This window comes from Crocuta crocuta, unplaced genomic scaffold, assembly GCF_008692635.1.
Source record: "Crocuta crocuta isolate KB4526 unplaced genomic scaffold, BGI_CrCroc_1.0 scaffold518, whole genome shotgun sequence".
NCBI classification, from domain to species: Eukaryota; Metazoa; Chordata; class Mammalia; order Carnivora; family Hyaenidae; genus Crocuta; species Crocuta crocuta.
Window position 1 is genome coordinate 454,520 of NW_027530514.1, and position 19,644 is coordinate 474,163.

Consider the following 19,644-nt stretch of genomic DNA (forward strand, 5'->3'; position numbering starts at 1 on the left):
CGGTTATATGCTTTAAACAGCTCTGCTCTGACAGCTTGTTGTAAACTGATCTGTTGGTTTTTCTCCTCCTTGACCCAACCTAACAGATAATTTCATGTCTTGCAGACCAAACAATTGGTTGACTCAATAGGGTAAAACTCAAGTCAACTGCTTAAAAAATTTTAAACAACTTATGCAGTGACGTGCCTCACATTGCTTTATTGTCTCAGATTTGATATTTAATTGTGTTTATTTTGCTTTAAGTTAAAGCTGGTGTGGTCTAAAAAGTACTAAGGGCTTTTAAAAGGTTGAGATTAGATCTCAAAAGCAATTTTACTAAATATGTACTGCAATATGAAATTATTGCTTACCAAGTATTTTGTGAGGATGATTTTATGAAATACATGAACACGCTTTTGCATACGAAAAAGAGTCATAAAATCAAGGAAGCTATTAATTTTTCTTTTAACATATTACTTATAGAGACTGATCTATGATACTTGAAGATATATTTATTCCCTAAGATTCTATTGAAGATAAATTAATGGCTTGCTTGGTCTGTTGAGTTGGCCTACCCTAAGGCAAAGGTCTGTCAGTCAGGGGTTCAGAAAGAAAAGAGGGAAAGAGGAGCCAGATGCTTTGATGAGAGACGCAGAAATTAATCTTTTGATATGTCACATAACTGGAAATGATTCAGCAATTGGACAATAGAGTTGTCTCTTTTATTAGTACACTCAAACAGCAGCAAAAAACAACCTTCCATTTGATTCTTACTGAGATTTATTGTTTTTAATAATGCCACTTTTCAGAAGTATAGTCATGTGCTCACTTAGACAGGCTGACAAAGTGAAAACTTGTATGTGATGCAAAGTACCCTTTGGGTGTAGATTAAGACATATATAGTGCAGTGACAAGTCAAGTCAAATGCCCACAGCAGACAACAAATCCCAGCCTCCCTTTCCCATGATCTGGCTCCCATTTTGCACCATAGAACCCACAATGGAAATCTGGCAAAACATAGAACACAGATGGCTACCAACTGACATGAAAAGTAAATTTTATTAAACATGTTTTACATACATGAGTTGTTCATTTTAAAAGCACAGGGGAGTGTTAAGACAAGTGGTCAAAATAGAAAGGTACTACCCAATTATAATTAGTTGATTGTTGGCCACTAAGACAGAACGGAATCTAGTAGAAGTGCACCAATGCTTCAGTTCTTCCTGCTCAGCATGGTGAGTAGTGGTCAATCTGTGCCCTGTGGAATGATGGGCAGATAATTCTGGCATGTGTAAATAATAATAAATAATTCACTTGGTGCAGGCAGTATGTCTATGGATTAAAACCTAGTGTGTACACAGTGTCTACATGTGTTACAGCCCCACAGTAGGAATCTACACCAAAATATTTATTAGAAGGAATTTGGTCCATACTACATCACGTTTTCCAGAGGGTAAAAAATAAAGTCCATCTATAGACATTTCACACCAAACTCACATACAGAGTCTGGCTAAAACCTGCAAAATGTCTATAACAAAAATGGATGGCTTAGATTTCTTGGTTATTTCAGTATAGTAATTTACGAGCAAACTGTACAAGTACATGCAACATACAAGCTGTCCTAATGTGGAACTAACATACATTATTAAATAACCTTTTGGGTTTTTTTCCTTTTTTTAAAAAAAAAAATGTGCATGCAGCTTTGAACAGTTCCAAGTCATGCTGCTCTATTTGTGTGATCACAAAAGTTGAATGACTCATAAAAGGAGGGAGAACGTATCAATGCACCTGCAGAGTCTGCAGTTTGTAGCACATATACAGAATGTCACAAGGGAAATTCAAGGCCAAGAAAAACTCAAATGAAGAAAATGCAAGTTGAAATTTGACTTTGTTTTATTTTCCCCCCAAAAGTAGGATATTTTGCGTTAAAAAATCAAGCTTTGTGCTTGCATCAATCTCAAAGAAATGTAAACTAAAATTTGATAAAAACATTACTTTAGTGCAGAATATTTCAACTGGAATTTCCAGTGGAATATTGGACAGCTCATACCATGCTCTTTCCAGGGCAGATGGGTATGTCTACACTGAGACATGGCCGAGAAGCCTGGGCATAGCTGAAAGTGTCTTAGGCTCAAATCCATTTCTAGTCACCATTCTGGGAAGTCAAAAGTATAGTTTATACACATGAGCATATACTTATCTTTTGGGATATCAGGAAGAAAAAGTTATTACAAGGAGTGTTTCCAAAGTACAATTATGTGGTTAGTTTTAGTTCCCAGCATTAGTTGCAGATTGACTTCTCTAAAGGTCTTCCATGAAAAATGATGGAAAAAATAAATTAATGTTTTAGAACACAAACAGATATGCTCTTCATTTTAAGAAAGTGTTTTAGAAGATGACTTTTTGTTTTCTGGGTTTGCACACATAGGACTTTGACAAATTATAAAATGAAAGCCAGTGAAATCCTTCATTGGCCTCATCTTGCCTAGTTGCTGAACACTTCGGGGAGATGCCACAGAGACTGTTTCAGCCCTTTTTTGGTGCTTTTGGGAAAAGAAAGGAAGGGTCTTTGTAAGCATCATGAGGCCTGTCGTGACATATCCAAAAACTAGTGGAAATAACAAATACAATGAAAAATAAAGCAAAAGAAATCAAGAAACCAAAACCCAACAAATAACACACAAATAAACAAAACACACAAAAAACAAAACTTCTCAAACACCAGGGAAATAACACTGCTTGTGGTCTGTGCAGTAATGTGTAAAATACAGCTTTTCAGAGTGAGAGTTTCCAGTTTGTTCAATTGTGTGTGTGTGTGTGTATTTGAAGTTTCCTCTTTTTCTGTTTGTTAGAAGCATCAGTGACTCTCACTAGCATGTTGACTCTTACTGTAATTTGATAGACTGCCTTGTTCTGTCATATGAAGCCAGGTTTTAAACAACAAGTGGGACATATTATTGAAAAACTACTACAGGCAAAACACAAGTTGATTGTCTGTCTCCAACAATGCTTTTGATCATGAAATATCTGGTTCAGATTATTATCCTGAAAGGTAGAGTTTCACTGGAATGACTCTGGTAGGAGTTCACTATGAGCGGATGCAGGGAGGCCCAGTTGAACTTTCCAGAGATGACTGGGAAGCCCGGCGGGTTAGGGGAGTGAGTGTGGGATCCACCAGGGATGATGGTGGGAACAACTTGTACCATCCGATTACCATACTGGATAGATCGAGTTCTTCCAACAAGATTTGAGCCACACCCATAAAGCATTTATGGTCCATTCTGCCATAGTCCCCCCAGACAATGACCTGCAGAGACAGAGAAATGCAATAAAACTCGGATGTCTCTTTCATATTTGAAGAATTGAAAGAAACTATTTTGCAAAAGTGGGCCAATGAATGAGAGGAAATGAATATAACTGACACTAAGGAGGAGGAACAGATAGAAAGATATTAACATTAAGGTGCTCAAAGAGATACTTCACAATAATTTTTAGATTAGATAGAAAGCAACTAATGTTTCCATAGTCAATGAGGGGTATTATCTACATAAACCATGATAAAGAAATACATATGCATGTTTCTTTATATATACATTTAATACCTTCTTTAGAAATTACTATCTGGTAAGTAATGTACAAATCAAAATTTGTACAAGTTAGGAAGGTAAAACAATGCAATTCGGTGTATGGTGGAGTGTGCACATGATGGAGTATGTATAAAGAATGAGAATATTCATTAAATTCCTTTTATATTATATACTTGTTAGTGAAGGTTGAAAAATAATTGTAAGCTGGTTCCTTTTGAGCACTTGCCTGACAATTCTGATTTGATAAGATGATTAGAATGTCAGTGAGCTTACAGGCAGTTAGCACAATGTGGGTCAACTCCTGTTGGTATCAGATAAGCATTCATTCTATTACACTTACTCTTAAGGTTCTATTTTCCAGTCCTTTGGTCATCAGGAGATGTTCTCAACTGAATGCATTCGCCTGCTTCACACAGGCAAGAGTGGTGAAACTGCCTTTTCAATTTACTGAGTGACTTTGCCAAGTTATTTAATCTTTGTGATCCTCATACATAATCTTTAAAAGGGGGATAATGATATTTTATGTACACGGTAGTTAAAATGTTTAAAAGAAGTTATGTATGTAATTATGTAACAATGCATCTGACGTTCACCAGTCCTGAGCATTCTCTTTTTCTTTCCTTTCTTCTTTGTATCCCATGTCTGGCACCTAGTAATGCTCAATAAATTATCAGTATCATTTGCCTTGATTATCTACCTACCTACCTACCTATGTACCTATCAAGAAGAGGGGCTTTGGGAAGCAGGGCAAAAGCAGAAGGAGAGGATAGAGAGAAGGAAAAAAAGAAGGGAGAGAAAATAAACATTGTATTATCTATTAGATCCACTAGATATTTTTAATACTGCATATTATTTATACTGTAAATTCACTGTTTGTTTTTTTCTACTCAAGGATGTTACACTGCATTTCTCCTAACTGAAATTTATTCTCTTCATGTTTGAACACTCTTCAGTGCTTATATAGATAATGTGAACATTACAATGTAAAAAGTCAAACAAACTTTTACATACCTGAAGAACTTTACCCTGTGGACTTTCGTCAAAAACCAGGGACTGTTGATACAAAGGATCAAGGGTTTTTCGTGCAATTCTTGTCTTCTTCTTGGCTATACAGGCCCCATTTTCCAAAAGATATACTTTGACGTATGGAGCTGAACAAAGGTAACATTAACATATAAGAAGTTAATCCTTCAAGTTAAACTGATTTTATTAGAGAATGCTTTATTAGAGAATTAGAGATGCTTACTGAAAGTTTTCCACTGACTATTTAAATCATTTTAACTTTTCAGTGCTCCATGAATTCTATTCCTTAAAACCCTTATGTTACCATTACTGCCATTTTCCTCATTTCAGGTAAATGTATGTGAGATTAACCTAAGATTGACTGACTTGGGGTATAGCTGGCTTTATAGTTCACATTTACTTATTTATTTCATGTTTCTATTTATTTTTAAGAGAGCACAAGCAGGGGAGGGGCAGAGAGAGAGGGNAAGCACATTCGTTTTTATGATTGGAATTAAAAAAATTTCCTTTTCATTTGTAAATGTGCAAAAAAACTCAATTTAATTTTATCATACTCTTACTTAGACTTTCTGACAGTATAATTGCACAAGGAAAACCCAGATCCATTTTTACAGAATCAAAGAATACAGAAAAGCTGCCTTTTTAATCAATCAGATGATGCAAAGCATATATGATTCGAATGCAGCAAATATTGTGAGTTTTGCTTATGTCAGATTCTCTTGTCCAAACTCAGAACCACCTTTCCTTACCAGGTGTAGACTTGGAACCAGGTTTTTGCGTGAGGCTTCGTGCTCTAATAACTTCAACTTCCAACTGGCCTTTTTTATCCTCCATTCCAATCTGTATGTCACCTGCAAGTGGAAGGGAAACAAAGTGTTTCAGCTTCTTTGCAGTTACATACAGATAAAAAAAATCAGACGTACGTAATAATAGACTCCAAATTAGGATCTTCATGATCTTGATAAGAAACCCTAATATTTAGAGTTCCCTGATACCGTTTTTCTTCCCTTTCTTCCAAATCAGGTTTTGAACTGTTTCTTTTCATTTTTCTGGTACTAATCCATGTTATGAGAGTTCTATATTAGTTTATAAATCACTTAATTATAACAATACTAGATTTAACTTATTCTTCTATAATAAGCTTTCTTATCCTTTTTGTCATCTAATATATAATACTTCTTAGTATAAAATATAATTAACTGTATTTCCGTTATTTAGAGAAAATCACTATTAATGTTTTGGTGAATATCCCATCTCAGAAGTACTTTCTCTTTAACTAACTTCCTCCTTTCCTCTATTCCTTCCTTCCTCTCTCTTCTTTCCTTCTTTCCTTCTTTCTTTCTTTCTTTCTTTCTTTCTTTCTTTCTTTCTTTCTTTCTTTCTTCTTTCTCTCTCTCTCTCTTTCTTTCTTTCCTTTCTTTCTCTCTCTCTCTCTGTCTCTCTCTCTCTATATCTATCTGTCTATATCTATCTATCTATCTATCTATCTATCTATCTATCTATCTATCTATCTATCTATCTATCTATGTCATGACCATACATCCTTAATTCATTGACTAGAGGGACTGGTGAATGAGTATGTCATTACTTACTTAACCAATTCTTGTGGCTACAAATATAGGCTATCTACATTGTTGCTATTATAAATAGCACTGCAATGAACAGTTTTATAGAGAATTTTTGTACACATGGTCATTTATCTTTTGAGCACAAATTCCGGTCTAATTGAATGGGCATTCAAAAATGCCATGTATATTGCCAAGTATCCTTCAGAAAGATTGTGCCAGTTTGTACTACCACCAGCGATATCTGTCTTTCCATATTCTATAGCCACTAATAGTGGTATTAGCAATATGTCTAATTTTTGCCAATCTGATGGTTAAAAAGTTATAATTTGTATTTCTTTGATTAATAGAGAGGCTGAACATATGTCTAAATATTTTCAGTTTGTATTCTTTCTCTTATGTCTTACGTCTTCATAACCTTTGCCCATGTTTACTAAGGTGATCATCATTTCTGGTTGATATGATACTTTATTTCTTAAAAGAAATATAATTATTTCTAATTTTTCTTAGTGAAATAATCATTTTCTCCATTGTGAATTCTCTTTATTTGCTAAGTCAGTTGATCAGCTTTGTGGTTCTGGATTGAGAACCATTAGTTTTATAACCCTGTTTTAGACTCAGCTCCCGGATTTCTCTTTGGTTTGGTTAATCACACACATAGTTTAAAGAGTCTAACTGTTCTATAAGCCTAATTATTAGTATAAAAGATTCCCATTCTCTCTCTCAACTCCTTGCCTTCCAAAGGTCACTGCTTTCAAGATTTTTAATATTTTTATGTGATTTATTTTTACTGTTTGGCCTTTGCCTCAGTATTTCTAAGTACTAAACTTATAAGGTATTTTCCTATGTTTTTTTGCTTTTAGATATATTATTAGTTTCTAACTTCAATGTCTCTCACTGCCTTCCTTCCCCCACCATATACTGACACTTTCTGTCATTCCATTATTCCATTATTAGTTTATATAAATATGATTATGTGATATTACTTAGAAATGAGTGAATTAGAACACTATGGTTACTTCTCAGTTCTTGGAGAGCTCGTTCTTTTCCCTATACTTAATAAGTGTCTTTTTAAAAAGCATTTGTTTACATTTTTATGTATGTATCATTAATTCAACACCTTATTTCTCTCCTGGTTGTTTACTTCTTCCATAAAATCAATCACATTAGGTATTCTTAGATTTTATTTTATGGATTCTGACAGGCTACCATTCGGACAAACTGCTTTTAAAGTTTGCTGCAACTGTTATCTTTAGCTTTTCCTTCACTATCATCTTGGGTACCCCAAACATTTCTCTCTTGTGCTGAAGCATTCATTTGCTGGATCTTTTCTTCCTCCTTTTTCAGTTCTCAATTTTTTTTTTAATTCACTTAGTTCATTTCATTGAAGTATATCTTCCAGCAGCTTTCTGAGAAATGTTGTGCATTAGGAAAGTGTTTTGAGACCTTTCTTGTCAGTGTGTTTTTATTCCAGCCTGAAACTTACGTGATAACTTGGCTGGCTATTGTACTCTACATTGGAAATCAATTGTTACTGAGAATTTTGAAGGTAATATGCAGTAATCTTCTGGCTTCCAATATTATTATTGACGAGTCCAATGGAAATCTGAATTTTTTAGTGTTTATTTATTTTTGAGAGAGAGAGTGAGCAGGGAAAGGGCAGAGAGAGAGAGGGAGACAGAGAATCTAAAGCAGGCTCCGTGCTATCAGGACAATGCCTGACATGGGGCTCGAACCCACAAACTGTGAGATCATGACCTGAGCCAAAGTCAGATGCTCAACTGACTGAGCCACCCAGGAGCCCCTGACTTTTTGATAGTTTTGTATAGAATTATTTTTCCTCTTAGGAACCTTGTAGAATTTACTATTAATCTCTGGTGTTGTGAAATTCCATGATGATGTGCCTTTGTGGTGACCTATTTTCATGCATTTTGCTGAGTATTCAATGGGTCCTTGCAAGCTAGAATCTCATGTCCTTTGGGTGAATATCTATTATGCATGTTACATGTAATTTTCTCCAGTCATCATTTTTCTTTTAACTTAATTTAGGGTATATTTTGCTAGTAGAAGTTTTCAACTTATCTAGCTTTGGTTTGATACTTTAGAAGTTCTTCCCACTCCAAGAGCATAGAAACATTAATGTAACTGTTTGTCAGTATTTTTTAGTGTCTTTCTCTACCCAATTTCTCCATTATAATTTAGCCTAAAATATTTTTTTTAAGTCTTCAGTAGGAGGCAATTTCATTAATCTTTTTTTTTTGCTTAGTGGAACAGTTATGCCAACATCCTTTACTGGAAAATCCACCATCTTGCCAGGCTGTGAAATGCTACCCTTATCCTACGTTTGGATCTACTGTAGACTCTCTATCTTGATGGTATTTTCTGATAAATTAAAATATTTATGACTAACTTTGTTTTGTATAATGTCTCAAGTTAGAAATATGCATTAGAAATTAGAATAGTCATTTGAAACCAACAATATCCTAGCTAAAATGCTGCTTCTTACTTATATTACTATTATGATACTTTAAATGACCTTGTCAATCACCAAACGTCTGTTTTCCTGTGGGGGAAAAGTGATTCTTACCCATTGCAGGGGTGGCAAGGGTTTGGCGGCCAACAAGCTGAGCTGGTCCCAGTCCATCAAGAAAATCACTGAATTGACTGTCTGCTCCTAGTCGTACTCCAGGAAATATTAAGCTATTAGCAAAAGGACAAAAATCAAAGCATTAGATCTCCTAGAATTCATTTCATTAGTGTCCATCTGACTACTAATTCTGATCATGAATCATAAACATTGGATAGTTTACTTAGTGATTCTATGCATTCATTGCCTCTGAACCAAGCAAAGCTCAGCACTAATTAAGAAAAGGTCTAAATAAACTCTCAAGTTAAGAACTGATGTTCTATTCAGGAGGGCTTAGGTTATAGTTCTTAATATAATAAGTTTTCTGGACACTTACAAACACAAGTTCCTACATAAGTATATTATTGACATAAAATATAAGATGCAAATACTTGTATGATGAACTTTACATAAATAATTGCTCATGAACATTAAGTAACCATGCTCAACTTTAAAAAAATGCCTGATAATTTCTTCAATAAATATCAGAGCAAAGTACAAATTCTTATTTACAAATAAAAATATTTAAGGTATTCATTTTTTAATGAACTACATTTTTATATTATCTGAGATTTTTATTTAGGTCAAGTAGAAAAGAATTGATTAGAATACATCTGTTTCTTACTACCCATGACTACCTGAACTCCCTGGGCTGTAAGCTCCAGCAGAGAGTAACTGTGCCCTTCTTGTTTATTGACGTATCCATGTACCAAGAACCATGGTTGCTAAATATTTGGCCTTCAATGAGTAGTTTTTGATAAGCACATCTCTGTAGGGATTTATTATTTCCAATGTGCTTTCTCATATATTACCTCCTCACAATCAAGGAAATTAGAGAGGGCACAGACTGTTATCACATCCAGAGACCACGAAAATCAATCTATGAGAGGTTAAGTGGCTTATTCAGGTAAATATTATTTGATTTATTAATTTTATATCACAAAATACTATCTCTAGTCTTTCATTTGTACACATTACAATATTTCATCAAATACTGGCATTTTGTCAGCAAGTTCATTTCCATAACTTTCATGTCTGCTGATTTTTGCTCTTAACTATATGTTGCCAGGAGGATTCAGACCAATCATTTGATCAAATAAACAGACTTAACAGTTTCAGGAATGGGTAAGCATATCATGATCATTAAGTTGGCATAATTTTATTTCATTTTCTAAACAGAATAAAACAATTCCAGTAAAGTAAAATAAATTATTACTATTAGATTGGTAAATGAGGTTTTTCAATGGCAATAAATGAATAATTATAGAAAAATTTCCACAGTCAATCCCCAAGGAACCCACTGCAGAATAATAATTACTTAATTGTTAAGATCTATCACCTCAGTAAAAGTTTGGTTTTACCAGAAAAATTCTCAAGCATAGAAAAATGCAGGATTTTTTTGCAGGATCTATATGTAAAAGCAGATCAAAAGTAAGTAAAATACAAATCTAGCTATATTTTTTCAAAGTTATTTTATTTTATTTTTTCTTTAATGTATCTTATTTTGTTTAATCCTCATAACAACCATCTGTGACAATTATCATTTTCCCTATCATATGGAAGAAAATTTAATGAATTTTAAAACTAACTAAAACTGTTTAATCACAAAGATAGTAAGGAAGATGAATTTTGGGTTCTTTTCCTAAGGTAAAAAAAAGTGATGTTTTAAAAACAAAAAAATTTAAGTTCCTATTATGAGAGTAAGTCCTATTAGACTTACTCAGAACCCAAAATAGTTTGGAGAAAAGTAGGAATGTGGAATATTAATTGTTTTAAATGTTTATTTATTTTGAGAGAGAGCCTGAGTGGGGTAGGGACAGAGGAAGAGAAAGAGAGAGAATCCCAAGCAGGCTCCATGCTCAGTAGGGAGCCCAATGTGGGGCTTGATTTCACGACCCGGGGATCATAACCTGAACCAAAATCAAGAGTCTGAATTTTAATTGAGGGGTGCCTGGCTGGTTCAGTCAGTTAAGCATTCAACTCTTGGTTTCAGCTCAGGTGATGATATTGTGGTTTTGTGAGTTTGAGTCCCACATGGGGCTCTGTGCTGGCTTGGGATTCTCTCTCTCCCTCTTCTCCTGCCCCTACCCTACTTACACTGTCTCTGTCTCTCTCAAATAAATAAACTTCAAAAAAAATCATAATAAAAATAAATTTTAATTCAGATTCTGGTGAGTGAGCCAGACAATGAGTTTCCCCATATGAAATAACCCATTAAATGTAGCATTTCTACAATAAACATCCAGTAATGGACTATTATGAGCTTTTCTGGATTGATGGAGATCAGTTTATTTATGTTTAACAGGCTTCTCTTCCTACCTTTGAAAGGTCTGAGTGACCAAGTGCTGAGGTGTGTCCATGTGTATGTATCATAAGAGGTAAGGCTGTTTTAAAATAGAGGGTTGACCTTCTAGTTAAATAAATAAGCTGTGGGGTGTGTGGGTGGCTTAGGTGGTTAAGCACTTGATTCTTGATTTTGGCTCAGGTCATGATCTCACGGTTTGTGGGACNTACTTACACTGTCTCTGTCTCTCTCAAATAAATAAACTTCAAAAAAAATCATAATAAAAATAAATTTTAATTCAGATTCTGGTGAGTGAGCCAGACAATGAGTTTCCCCATATGAAATAACCCATTAAATGTAGCATTTCTACAATAAACATCCAGTAATGGACTATTATGAGCTTTTCTGGATTGATGGAGATCAGTTTATTTATGTTTAACAGGCTTCTCTTCCTACCTTTGAAAGGTCTGAGTGACCAAGTGCTGAGGTGTGTCCATGTGTATGTATCATAAGAGGTAAGGCTGTTTTAAAATAGAGGGTTGACCTTCTAGTTAAATAAATAAGCTGTGGGGTGTGTGGGTGGCTTAGGTGGTTAAGCACTTGATTCTTGATTTTGGCTCAGGTCATGATCTCACGGTTTGTGGGACCAAGCCCTACACGGGGCTCTGTACTGACAGTGCTGAACCTGCTTGGGATTCTCTCTCTCCCTCTCTCTGCCCCTCTGCCATCCCTCTGACAATAAAATAAATAAACATTAAAAAAGTAAGGTGCACCATAACCATTGGTGGCTTTATTTTACCTGTGACTAAAAACCCATGGTTTTTAAGCCATACAGATGTGCTGACATCACTTACTTTCCCTCGGAGCTATAACTGTTGATGCTGCCGTCAGTAGACTCTCGACTTGGTTGCCTTACCATCTTCCTCATTTCAGCTGCCATTCCTGTTTCTGTGCTTCTTTGTATGGTGCTTTTTAACTTCTTGTGGCCTGACTCTGACAAGAGAAAACACAAGAAACTCTAAGTCTTGTTTAGACAATTTCTCCCCGAATACTGGTTGATTCTGCAAATTAAACAATTATGCATATAATTAAAAGTTTACTCAGGAAAAGAGTCTAAGAGAATAATCAGATTAGCTAAATCTCTTTGCCAACAACATTCTTTGGCCAAGAGGGGTAGCAGTGGAAGGGAGACCACTGTTCTGTTCCAGAGACTGCCTGAATCTCAGTGAACCAAAATGAACTCACTGTATTATTGCTGCTCAAGTTAACCACTTCAGTGAAAAGTTGGATTTGGTACTGCACTGCACTATGGGGAAATATAATGCGGAACAACCAAAAAGGAACACTCCCAATCTGGAATGTTCCAAATGTGTGGGAACAGAACTAAATGAATGGGTCTTGTCCTTTAAAGGAGAACAAGGCACAAGGAACGCATACCAGTTTTGGCCATGTATTAGCAATCCTATAAAAAGAACTGTTTGTTTAATGATTTTTGAAACACACTGACATACATGATCTCATCTGAGATGGCATATAAGGATACCTATGTAGGTAGAACAGGTATTAACTTCAAGTCTTTATAGCTATCTCCTGGCTTTTGGACTGAACTGAATGACTTCTTACTGGCAGTTTTGAGTGTCTCTTTTTGCATTATGAATTATAATGGCTGATAATTTTCTTAAACTCTAAGTTCATGGCAACTTCTTCAAGCCACTTTGAAATGCACTAACCAGCAGTCTATTCTTACCATAGAAACGAAATTCGAAAACATTTATTTGGTTAGAACAATACCAAAAGGTTAGACAGACTTTTAATACCTGCCACACTTTTTCCATTTACACATTTGATATGTATTTCAGCTTTTCTTTCAGGTTTTCACATAGTATCATTTAATGCCCATTAATATATGAAAAAATGTTCTATATGTATAACCATATACATTAAGTACTATATTTGTATAGACACATAAACTCTACAACCCTCATAAAACCTCTGTGAAGCAAGTGCCCCCAAAACACTCCTAGATAAACCATATGGAAAATTGCATGTTTTCCTCTCATTTTTGGTCACTGCAATTCTTTTGTAGACTGTCTAATAAAATATATAATTGGTTTTACTATATGGACTCAATGCTGAATATTCTTTACATAAAAGCCACAGCAGTTTCTTAAAAACACAAATTTGAATATATTATTCCTTGCTCAAGATCTTGTGGTTTATCATCAAAATTAAAAGAAAAATCTGAAATTATTACAATGGTCTATAAAATGCCACATAATCTGGCCCCTGGCTACCTCTCCAATCTCACACTCTGCCTCTGGTCCCCATGATCATTGCTCTCCAGTCACATGGTCTTCCTGCATTTTCTTGAATACTCCAAGCATGCTGCTTCAGGGTCTGTTTTCCTTAATGTCTTTCCCTTCTGATTTTCTTGCTGTGCTCCCTCACTTTATTCAGGTCTCTGTGTCGATGTCACCTCCTCAGTGAGGCTTTATCTGGCCCTCACCACTTTTTAATCTTCTTGCCATACTTTATGTCTTCATAGTGCTGCTCTGCCATTAAACTTCTATTTGTTTGTTTGTTGTCTGTTCCCCAATTAGAATTTAAGCTCTATGAGGAGAGGAACATTGTGAATATTGCTCACTGTTATCCATAGTATCTAGAAAACTGGTATAAACTCAATATCAGCATCACACCACACCTACTAATGTGCAATTTCCGCATTCCATTTAACTATAGTACAAACAAGTCTATATTTATTCTTTTTAATGGGTGCACTGTATTGTGATATCATAATTAAACCATGTCCTTATTGATGAGCACTTGGGATGTTTCCAGTTGTAATAGGAGAGTTTTTACAGAACATATTTCTAGGAGCTGAATGCTAGTGAAGGGGTACAAATCTGTTTAATCTTAATAGCTTTTTATAAATTGCCATTTAGAAACATTATAGTAATTTAAATCATTGCTACCAACATTCATATGGATGTACCTATTTTGCCCCCTAAGGCTCATACATTCTCTACCTTTCCCCTTTCTAGTCTCTGTCCTGTCTACATGACTTGTCATTGTAGAATTTGTACACTTACTGAAGGCAGTGACTTCATTTATTGACATTCTAGTGCTGTTTTTATTTATTTACATATTTATTTATTTATATACTCTGCCTCCTTTTCAGATGTAGTTCCCTTGTGAACTATGGCCGAGCAACACTTCATTCATACACACATATGGCTGGATCCCACCTGAGGGGTAAAGGCAAGAGTCCCAAGGCTGTATTACCAAACTGAGCCAAGCAGAGTTATGCAAATGTTTACCCAAACCAGCAGGAGGCAATAAACCTGGGGTGGAACAACAAATTCTCATTGAGAACAAGTACTATCATGGCTAGAAAAATGAGAGCAAACTTTACATCTAAATGGTGAGGTGATGCTGGAAACTAGAGGAGAAACAGTGAAGAGGATCAGTAGTGGGGAAGTTCAGGTTATTCGCTCATTCAGTTTTTCATTTATTTATCCATCCATCCATCCATCCATCCATCCATCCATCCATCCATCCATCCAACAAATATTTACTAGGCTCCTACTATGTGTCATTCACTGCTCTTGGTGCTGGGGATATACTGATGAATGACAAATTTCCTGCTATCATTGAGCTTACATTCTAGCGTACGTGTGTACACAAGCAAGGCAATGAACAAATAAACAAATAAATATATGCCTGGTAATAGGTGCTATGGAAAAAAAAGGCAGGATAAGGGGGAATAAAGGGTGACAGGGTAGAGCAGCAATGGCTTTATTATAAAGGGGTCAGGGTCTCGTTAGTCATCAGTATGGAGGATGATGATATAGGCAGTGAGGGAACAGGAAAGTAATCCCCATGGTGGGACTGGTCCTGGTGACTGGCTGCTGTGATAGGGAGCCTTTGAGTAATGTTGGTCAGGAGGGGGCCGTTGTCTTCCCAGTAGCACACAGGTTCCCTCTGCAGTCTGTCCAATGTTGTTGACCCTGACCAAGAGGCTCCTGCACCAGAGATCTCAGGGCTTGGTGTACAGCTGGAAGTGCAGGTGACACTGGACGGCAGGCTATCAGGTGGGCAATCATTTCCTAACACAGGTTTCAAACGGTTGTCACTTATTACATATTTGTTCAATGAATGAAAAAAAATTAAAAGTGAAGTCTACTAATTTGTTTATACTATGTAATTGGAATATCAGATATTCTTAAAGAAGGGTTTGTTTACAGGGTGTCTTAACTTTCTTAGAGCAATTTTTAAGACTTAATAGCTTCCAAACTGTAAATGCTGCATACTTTGAGGAAACATTTGAGAAGTTGGTTATTGAACTTCCTTTTACACTTACTTCATTTGATGACTTTGAATAATACACTGTTAATTTTAAAGTTTTTGTTTTAGTCCTTTTGAAGATAGCAAATATGGGCTGATATCTAGCTCTCGTCTTATTCATGTTAATAAATACTCATTGAAAAGAGTCTTGATGAACTAGACAATTTTATAAAGGCCCAGGTAAAAACTGAGTAAACAGGTCCAGCTATGAATCTGTCTTACTTAAATTCATAACAGCTTTAATATTATTTAGAATACAAGGGTTGGAAAGAACATTGTTTTGTAGATGTGGAAACTAATTTTGGAGAAGTATAATTCATGTAACAAGTTATTTGTTCAGCGATTATGCTGAGCCCAGCCTTTTCCAGATGCTGGTGACACAGGAATGAACATAACAGACATAAGTCCCTGCCCTAAAGGAACTTCCATTCTAGTGAGTATAATGATTTGCTCAATGTCAGGCTGGATTAGATCTTCTGAATTTCAAGTCTTGTGATCATTCCTTTATACCCCAGTTTAGGAAAACACAAAGTCTAATCTTATTCATTTTATGAACAGAACAATGGTTTAGCTACACATATATTTTCATGTACACATTCTCATACTTAAAAACTTCATTAAAACCACCAAATTTCTATACAGGTGCAAATGTATACAATTATCTGTATCTCTGTATATATGTTGTAATTATAGCATATGTATACGTTACATATACGTGATTTTAAAATATCAATATAATGCATTAAACCACTAAATAAAATTCTCATTATTTACCAATTATTTGTATCCACTGAGGAATCATTAGCCTGGTGAAAATATGAAGTCTCCTATCAAATTATGACACGAAGCCTTTGACTTGAAACTGCTATCCCAAGTATTACACAAAGAACAAACAGATTACAAAACTATTTTAATACTCTATATTCACAAACACATGAAAAATTAGTAAAATCTATATCATTTGGGAGTAATTATTTTCTCTTGCTTTGAAGAAGAAATGTTCTCTCAAAGAATGTTGAAAAATGTGTCAAATTTACATATTCACTATTTCTCTTTTCATATTAAAAGATGTATGCTATATTTAGAAACACCCCACTGACTTATTAATTTATTCTGTAAATACTCATGAAGCAGCAAGTATCTATAATCTAACAGACATTTTTCTATGTGTTATAGCTATAACAGTAACAAGACCAGATAGTGCATATAATAAACAAACACAAATATAATTTTAGAATTGGTAATCATCATAAAAAATAAAGCAGAAGAAACTGTTCCAGTAGATGAGTTACTTTTGATCAGCTGGGCAGAGAAGCCCACTTCTGAGAATGCAAAATAGGAGCCAGCCATGCAAAGAGCTAAAGGAGGTGTTATCTAGGGAGAAAGAACAAGTGCAAGACCCTGAGGAGTGAGTGACCTTCCTTGGCTCGTCTGAGGAAGCTACAGAAAACTGAAGTAAGATGGACAAGGAGAAGATGGAGTGTAAGAGGCTGCAGGACTAGTGGGGCACAACCTACTAGAAAATAGCCTGGAATCTGCGCTGAGTGTGGGGGGAAGTCATAGAACAGGGCATCTGATTTACATTTTCAACGGATCATTCCAGCTATGGTGTGAAGAATGAATTGGAGGAACTAGACATGCAAGGAGAGGCGGACGGGAAAGCTACTTTCCTACCTGAGAAGAGATGAATAGTGGCTTCGGTTAGGGAGCAGCAGTGGAGATACGGGAAGAGGGTACACTTTATACTGTGAAGTGGAATGGACAGCACTTCTAGATGTACAAGTCGTTAAAAAAAAAGAATAAATCAATAATTTTTAGGTTTTTAGTTAGGATAACTGGTTGAATGGTAGTGTCATTTACTGAAAGGAGGAGGAATTCATTGTGAGTGGTGGAAATTATGAGTTCTCTTTTGGATGTTTGAGGGCTTCCTAAATAGCCATGTGGAGAGCAAAGCAGGAAGTGCTTGTATGAGTCACGACCACTAGGGTTGGAAAAAGATAGGTTGGTAATTAGACAGACTGATAGACAGGATATATTGGCATACAGACAATTAAAATTCTGGCATACAGATAGTAATAAATGTAACAGGTAGGAATTATAGATAGAGATAAAAAGGGTAAATAGAATGGAGTCTGCGGTATTTTCCATATTTAGAGGTCGAGAAGAAAATCAAGACTATTAAGGAGCCTGCAAAGGAAGACCTTTTAAGACAGGGGCAAAAATAAGTGTCATGGTGCAGAAATCAGAAGAATAAATAAAGTGTTAGAAGTAAAAAAAAAAAGTGTTGTTTAGAATTTTAGTAAGAAACAGACACAGAAGTGATGATAGAGCTCAGCTCCATGGAGATCACGGATTTCAAGAGGAGTAGATTTCGTGAAGTAGTAGGACTGAAAGGAATGGCCAGTCAGAAGACAGAATGAGAGGCAGTATTTGGAGAGTCACATGCGATATGGGAAGGTTGTCTGTTTTTGAAGATATGTGACATTAAAGCCTGTTTCTATGCAGATGGGAATGATTAAATGCACAAGATAAAACATTTTTAGATCTAATATTATTGGTTGGAAAGGTAGATAAACATAGATAATGTCTGATAAATCATCTTTCAAAGTATTCTCTAATGCCAAATGAAGTCAATTTTTATTCAATTAATTTGAAAAATCAGTAAGAGAATATCACTTAAACAGTTCAATCTAAAACATATATATGCAGTAATGTCCTATTATCTCACAAACAAAAACTGTAGAGTAGTTTTGGTTATTCTGAAAGTGAAGCTGAGATCAGTGATAAAAATTATTTTTTATATGTACAGGACAAAATTTAGTTATTTTTTAAAAAGAAAAGTTGTTGTAATTAATATGTTTTGGTCATTCATTTCCTTGTTTACTTATTTATCCAACTATTCTCTGAATGCTTTGGGTCCAGTACTGCATATGTAAGAGTGGACAGGAAACAGGCACTGCCCCCAACCATGCCACTGCCTAGTAGGAGAGACTTTCAAACAAAAGTTTGTGATTCAGCATAAGTACAATATAGGCACAGAGGTCTTATTTTATATTATTTAGCTTTAGGTATTTGTCTTATGTCTTATCATGTGGTGAGAGGTAGAGAAAGGGAAGAGAAGGAACAATTTAAACAGTGAGTGTGAGTCTGCTGCTTGCTGTGCTACTAAACGAGCATGTAACCTGGTGAGATCCTGAGGTGGGAAATGCAAATCTTCTCTTGCTTTACTTTGTTTTAGTTCCTGAAGATAATTCTGGTGTTTATGATGATCTCTAAAATAGGCTTCTTAAACAACAACAACAACAAAACAAAAAAACAAAACCGAAACCAACCAAACACTTTATCTGGTGTTCAAAGATGCAGCAGCAATACAGTCAACTGACACTATTGGATACCCCGAGACTCCACTGGTATCCAAGGGATTTTAAAGGGAAATTTTAACTTCACACAGATGGTGAAGATGGGGGTGTGTGTGTTTTATTTTAGGCCAAGAGAGTGGCATATTTAAAGGTTCTGACATGGTAAAGAACATAGTGCCTTGAGAAAACTGCATTTCCAGAATGACCAGCAGTCAGTAAATGGTGAGTAAAGACTGAGAGTTGAGGTGGGAGAGCTGGCAGGGCGGGCTCACACAGGACCTTTTATCTAATGCTTTCAAGGCCTACCATTCATTACATATCATTTGGGTGGCTGTTGTGATTTATTAACGTGGTTCGTAATGATCTTGGGGTCTCAGTCTTCCTAATACCATTATTGTCCACATAAAGTTGTGTGTAATTTGCATTATACGAAATATATATGGTACACCAATATTGGCAAAAGACTTCAACAATCACTCTTAAAAAGAAAATATCCAGCAGCTCTCCTTTGTTGATATCAGATGCTTTCCAATGTTGTCATAACCATGTAGAAATTTTTATTAGGTAGTCTGTTCTAATAGTGCCACAGTTTTTCTTTCCTAGTTTTTAAACAAACAAAAATATTCCTTTTGTGTTATACCAAAGTTTTTAAATATATTTCAACCCAAGCCAGATTAAGTACAACTTGTAAAAATTTCATAGATCTGAAGATTACTTTTAGAAAATTGCATGAGGGGTCTTTGACTTCATGGTTTCCCTTGTTTATTATTTTCCAAGTTAATCCTATAAGCCACAAAGTCCCCAATTTCCTTTTCCTCTTACAATCATCCAGAGAGATTTATAATGAAAGAAGTACAGTGGTCAAGAAAATAAAAAC

At 35.4% G+C, this 19,644-nt stretch overlaps 1 protein-coding gene across 1 annotated transcript in view; it reads right to left on the reverse strand.

The window, feature by feature from the left end:
* Nucleotides 1-679: 679 nt before the first annotated feature.
* The window catches only part of RIMS1 (regulating synaptic membrane exocytosis 1), a 478,148-nt gene continuing 459,183 nt past the window's right edge, over nt 680-19,644 (reverse strand). Inside the window, 5 exon segments of the mRNA XM_077767235.1 lie at nt 680-3,286; nt 4,578-4,717; nt 5,339-5,440; nt 8,742-8,854; nt 11,919-12,057. Of these exon segments, the coding sequence (XP_077623361.1) occupies nt 3,068-3,286; nt 4,578-4,717; nt 5,339-5,440; nt 8,742-8,854; nt 11,919-12,057 (713 nt within the window). The 3' untranslated portion in view covers nt 680-3,067.